The following is a 6,000-nucleotide window of genomic DNA, read 5'->3' as shown; positions in this document are numbered from 1 at the left end:
ACCGCAAAATTAGCACACGGAAGTGGAGAAACCAAATTCCCGTAGCATATTCCCCATCCTCAGATTCCAACAAGTACAAAAGAAAAACCCATTACACAAAAAAAAAAAGGAAAGAAAACAAGTGGGACCCAATATAATACACTTGGTCAATCACTCAATTGGCACCAATCACATGAAGCCACGTAGCACCTAATACCGTATAAGCGGCGACGCGAGTGCTCTTCCACATGTTTAATTGAAATCGGAATCCCTCATTTCCTTTCCTCTCTTTTGCTGTGAAAACAACGCCTTTTCCCCCCAATTCCCTTCCCCCGCAACCTTCCCAGGTAAGTAAACCAACTCAAATTTCTTATATCCGTTTCCAAAGTTTCGATTTTTTGTCTTCCTTTGCTTTCAAACCATCATCTTTTATTATTTTTCAAATCCCGTCTTGTAGGTTAGCTTGTAGCGTTTAATTAATTAATTATTTGTTTAGTTCTGTTTGTTCTGGTGGATTGGTTTGTTTGATGATGCTTTTGTTTATCTTTATATGAAGATGATGAATTGATGTTTGTAGCTTGTAAATTGTGTGCTTTTATCCTTTGGGGTTTTGACCCTAGTTTTGGGTTTTTTGGGGACTTTTGGATCCGTGATTTGGTTTTTTGGGAATTTCGTCATGAATTAGATCTTGATGTCCATTGAAGTATAGATTGTCGTTTAATCATATCTTTGATACCGATGTTCAATGCCAGATTACTTTCTTGGACTAGGAAGCATCCATGTTTGATAATTTTTTAATTATTCACCCTTTTTAGTAGTTGTTGGTATTTTTGGTCCAAAATGATTCTATTTATTTAAGATTGGTGGTTGAGATCCATATGATTGGATTTCTGTTTTTGTTGTCAGCTTAAGTTGTTTTTGTTAATACTTTGTGGGATTACATTATGGTAACAAAGGAAGTTGCTTTTGTGTATGTCATGTCTCTCTGATTTTGATTCCTCCTTTTCTTTGTTGGATGAGTTTGAACAGATTGTGAATTGGATCTTCATGAGTTCAACAACCACTGGAGCATTCTTCGTTTCCTGTGACTCGGGAAACAACAACAGCCTCCTCTTCTGCTGGATTTTGCTCTCCTTGCTGCCAAAATTCTTGGGAACGCCATTTGCATACATCAATTTCCTCCTAATTCAGGCTGTTGACAGGAAAGAATCGGCAGTTGGGTTCTTGGGGAACTTTGGAGTGATTAGTCTATAGTCTTTATTAGTTTGGCCATCAGCACATTTAGATCCCATTTTAATTAGCGGGAAAAAGAAATGGTTTCCTCTCAGCTTTCTGGTTTGACTACGGCTGGCACATATAAGCCTTTACAGGCTCAGTTGCTCTTTCCTACAAGTCTTCCTGAAAACATAATCACAGATCACATTGAACTAGATTTCTCAGATGTCTTTGGTCCGGTTACAGTTCCACCCACAGTAGAAGTAAATAATATTGAATCTGCAGAGTATTTCGAAGAATCTAGTGAGCTGGTTTATGATGAGCCTGAAGTCATTTACACCCGTTCACATTCTTTGGTTGGCCCTTCTGCTTGTGTTAGCCAATCACTGAAGCTTGGAAAGCTCACCATACAAGAAACTGAAGATTCATTGGAACTAGAGGTCCTAGAGGAGGATGTGACTGGAGAAAAGGTCACAGACGTGAAAGAATCTTCCTTTCACAATGTTATCACCAAGGAATCGTTGCAAGACGGTGGGAGTCTCATGAAGATTCACAGAGTTAGCCTTGATGATTTTGAGATTTTGAAGGTTGTGGGGCAGGGAGCATTTGCAAAAGTATATCAGGTGAAGAAAAAGGTAACTTCTGAAATATATGCTATGAAGGTTATGAGGAAGGACAAAATTATGGAAAAGAACCATGCTGAGTACATGAAAGCTGAGAGGGATATTTTGACACAAATAGAGCATCCTTTTGTTGTACAACTCAGATACTCATTTCAGGTACTGATTTTCAAATTGTGATAATGTTGTAGCTTCTTTTGTGTTATCGTGGTGATATATCACTAGTGACATAATTTATCAAAATGGTATGGTACTTTTCTTAGATTCTGTCTCCTTTTAGTGCCTTTTGTCATTGTGTATGTTACCCAAAGGGCCAAAATTTAAATGAAGAAAGTGTTAGTTTGAGGCATTGATGTGCAATTCTAATCATAACTATGTCAGGAATCATGCTCTCTGCTCATAAATTGGTTGCAATTCTAATCATAACTATGTCGGGAATCATGCGCTCTGCTCATAAATTGGTTTCTTTTGTTAAATGGCTTGTATTATAAGACTGTCTAATAATATTCAGAAATTCAAAATGGATGTGTTCTATTCTGTTTCAGACAAAATATAGATTGTATCTTGTGCTGGATTTCGTGAATGGGGGGCATCTTTTCTTTCAACTTTATCACCAGGGCTTGTTCAGGTAAGTTTGGTTGAGTGTTGGTTTTTTCTTCTGCTTCTTGCATTAGTTCACAGGATAACACTCGAGTTCTATTGTTCTTTGAATATCCAGAGAGGATCTAGCACGCATATATGCTGCTGAGATCGTATCTGCAGTTTCACATCTCCATTCGAATGGAATAATGCACAGGGATCTAAAACCTGAAAATATCTTGCTGGATGCTGATGGCCACGTAATTTTTCCTTCATGATTTTATTCAACATTGCTTTCTATGTGTAATAACTGTACTGAGATTTATTTGTTGGTCTACTAGGTTATGTTGACTGATTTTGGTTTAGCAAAGCAATTCGAGGATAGTACAAGATCAAATTCTATGTGTGGAACACTAGAGTACATGGCACCTGAAATTATTCTTGGCAAGGGCCATGATAAGGCTGCTGATTGGTGGAGTGTAGGCATCCTTCTGTTTGAGATGCTTACTGGAAAGGTTTGCATCTTGTTTCTTGTAAATTTATGTCTTTGCTGTTCATTTGGATCTTCATACTGTTATTCAATGATACAAAATTACTATGTGTAAGCGTGATTATATAAGTAATAAATAGTTTTAATTTAAATGCTCATAACTGCCATTTTTTTGTAGTTGCTAAGTTTTTGTTCTTGTCATTTCTCCTCTGCAGCCACCTTTTTGTGGTGGGAACCGTGAGAAAATTCAGCAGAAGATAATTAAAGACAAGATTAAGCTGCCAGCATTTTTGTCTAGTGAGGCGCATTCTCTGTTGAAAGGGGTAATTTATCATATTTACATACCGAACTGTATCTAATACATGTATTCATATTTGTGTAAAATAGTGTCCCAGTGTGAAGATGATGAATAAAGCAGGTACTTCTGATGGTTTGACCTCTTCCAGTGTTCTCCTGGTGCAGTAGTAGTGCAGCTGTGCCGAGACCTCTGGTTCTGGTTCAATATCTCATGATTACACCATCACAATCTGTTCACTGATTTATCCACTGTCCATGTTTGTTTCCAATTTGGAATTGTAGATGCATGTTAGAAAAACTGTTCCTTCTGTTCCACTCTTTGTTTCATTATCATGGTAATAATTGTTTTTGTTTATGATACATAATACTAATTCGTTAATTGAATTATAAGTTCATTGGCATTTGTTTTCAAAAAATTTAGATAGTAATACTCACAATGCTGTAAGTAAATCAGTTTACAATGCTTTGTTTCTTTCCTTGTTTAGTCACAAAAAAAAAAATCAGTTTACATTGTTGGTTATTTTGTAATTTCATTTTAAGCTTGTACTGAAATTAGTATTTCAGATGTTATTTGCATCCATTTTTATCTGCATAGAACCTTTGATTCCTTTCCTTCTCCCCTTTCTTGTTGAGCTTTCTGCTTTCTTACTGTTGTATTCAAACCTTTGTTCTTCACTTTGAGATAAAAATAATTTGTGTCTGTTACAGCTGCTACAGAAGGAGGCGGGAAAGCGATTAGGTTGTGGACCTAAGGGGATAATGGAGATTAAAGGCCACAAGTGGTTCAAACAAATCAACTGGAGGAAGTTGGAAGCAAGAGAAATCCAGCCGAATTTTAGGCCGGATGTAGCCGGGAAGCATTGCGTCGCCAACTTTGAGAAGCGATGGACTGATATGCCTGTGGTCGATTCACCAGCTGCCAGCCCGAATGGTGCCAACCCCTTCAAAGACTTCTCTTATGTGAGGCCTGCAGCCTCCTTCCTTCAAAGGAATAGCCCTGCTTGTTAAAATTGCTGTAGTTTGCAATTGGTCTTGGCTCTTAAATCCACACCTATTTTTTTCTTTGGTATTTTTAGTATTTTTTATATTTGGTTGGGTTAGGGGTTTGCATGAACGAAGGTGTTATACTGGCACATAAATTGCCAACAAGAAACTTTTTCTTAGGTTTCTATTTTGGCTTTTAGGAGTTGTGTGAACTTTCTAGGTTATGTTATTTGTGTGAATTGCGGCTCATTTGTGTTGAGTTGACTTATAATGTGTTATGCAGAAAATAAAATTGTTTAATTTTGTATCCTTTGTTTTATTCAACATCAACAAAGTCTTATTTCATTATCTGGAATCAGATATATGGATTAGATGCGAGTAAATTTTATCATATATATTATCTATATTGAATTTTATTTTGTATCATGTCTATAATCATAAAGAGTTTATTTGATTTTTAATCCTCTATGCCAATGTAAAAGTTAAAATAAAGTGATAAATAAATTTCTAAAAATTTAAATTTCGAATAGGTTAATTTCTAAAAATAAAAGTATTAATAAAATTTGAGGATAGCAAATGTGAATATATTATTTTTAAATTTTAAATTAGTTTTTATAATTAGGGTAAAAAGTTTTAATTTAAACTAAGGGTAAAAAATTATATTAAATCAAATGGAAGAAAAATTTACACGAATTTATCAAAGCAAAAAATGTGACATGAATCATCCAAAAGTATATTTTTATGTAATTCGAATTAAGCTAATTTGAACTATGAAAACAATAGTAATTCGAATTAACACACTTCGAATTAATAGGGAAGTGTAAATTCAAATTTAGTAAATCCGAATTATGCCATGGAGTTAGTCGTAGGTAGTTCGAATCAAACATGGTTCGAATTATGTATGCATCTTGTATTATAGTAGTTCGAATAATACTGATTCGAATTAAGTAGGGAAGCCAGACATAGTAGTTCGAATGAGGTTGCTTCGAACTACTTATATATAATTCGAAATTGGTTGTTTCGAATTATGAAGGCCCAACGTGTATAAATATAGTGTGAACGTGAATTCCTCCCATTAGAGTGAAAACAATGGCTAGTGAAGAGAGTTGTTTATGTTTGGTGCATTATAGAGGGTCAATTAAGAAAAAAACACGTTCTGGTGTTAAGTTTACTGATAAGGATCCTTTAGTATTTTTCTGAAATCTACAACGAGCTTCGCTAATTTCTTGAATTCTATAATACAGAAACTTGGGATGCAAGGCGTGAAACGGGTTGAGAAATCATTCTATCGCATTCTGATCTCAGTGCTGCGAGATGACGTGAAATACGATTCGTTTGTCATAGGGAGTGACGAGGATTTGGAGGTCCTGTTCCATTATCGTCGGCAGTTTCCCGAGGTCAAGACACCTGAACTGTTAGCAAAGCTGGTTGATGTGGTCTCTAGATCAAGTGGTTCGAACTAGAATACCCAAACTCCAGTAACGGCAGCCTGTTCTAGTTCGAGACCTGTTGGTGCATCTTCATCCGTGCCTGTGATTTCACCTCAAGAAGAGCATGTGGCCTCCCCGTCGTTCGCCATTAATCTCAATAGCGGTGGTGGCAGAGAAGTTAGTATCATTGATAGGGTGCCGATTTCATTACAGTGTGGGCACCGGCTGGGATGGACGATGCATTGCCGGATGACGATGACACTGATGATGTGGAGCCGGACTTCATTGCTGATGATAGTAGTGATGACATAGCGGCGAGTAATCTAGTTGGGGATGGCGGTGGTTCCAGCTCAGGGACTCAGCAGTATCCCCCGCACTTTTCATCTTTGGACTTGGATGCCATGAG

The 6,000-nt window shown here is 36.7% G+C and overlaps 1 protein-coding gene across 2 annotated transcripts; it reads left to right on the top strand.

Moving 5' to 3' along the window:
* On the top strand, positions 1 to 4,471 carry LOC107622978 (serine/threonine-protein kinase AtPK2/AtPK19). 2 transcript variants are annotated; one of them, XM_016325064.3, is made up of 7 exons: positions 1 to 326; positions 1,009 to 1,973; positions 2,360 to 2,442; positions 2,533 to 2,653; positions 2,735 to 2,908; positions 3,099 to 3,206; positions 3,889 to 4,471. In XM_016325064.3, the coding sequence occupies exons 2-7, from the start codon at positions 1,293 to 1,295 to the stop codon at positions 4,186 to 4,188; spliced, it is 1,467 nt and encodes a 488-aa protein (XP_016180550.1). In that variant the 5' UTR covers positions 1 to 326; positions 1,009 to 1,292; the 3' UTR covers positions 4,189 to 4,471. The 2 variants fall into 2 exon arrangements, 1 of the variants encoding a protein (XP_016180550.1); XR_015907012.1 differs by having other exon boundaries at positions 228 to 326; positions 3,099 to 3,633; positions 3,685 to 4,471.
* The last annotated feature ends 1,529 nt before the right edge of the window (positions 4,472 to 6,000 follow it).

The sequence above is a fragment of the Arachis ipaensis genome, chromosome B10 (assembly GCF_059453495.1).
Source record: "Arachis ipaensis isolate K30076 ecotype BB chromosome B10, ASM5945349v1, whole genome shotgun sequence".
In the NCBI taxonomy this organism is placed as follows: Eukaryota; Viridiplantae; Streptophyta; class Magnoliopsida; order Fabales; family Fabaceae; genus Arachis; species Arachis ipaensis.
The sequence above is the reverse complement of the archived record's forward strand: the minus strand, read 5'-3'. Positions and strand labels throughout refer to the sequence as shown.

Coding starts and splice junctions, on each gene's coding strand:
- LOC107622978 (XM_016325064.3), top strand. CDS start 1,293: ATGGTTTCCTCTCAGCTTTCTGGTTTGACTACGGCTGGCACATATAAG. Junction 1,974..2,359: donor AACTCAGATACTCATTTCAG/GTACTGATTTTC, acceptor ATTCTGTTTCAG/ACAAAATATAGATTGTATCT. Junction 2,909..3,098: donor TTGAGATGCTTACTGGAAAG/GTTTGCATCTTG, acceptor TCTCCTCTGCAG/CCACCTTTTTGTGGTGGGAA.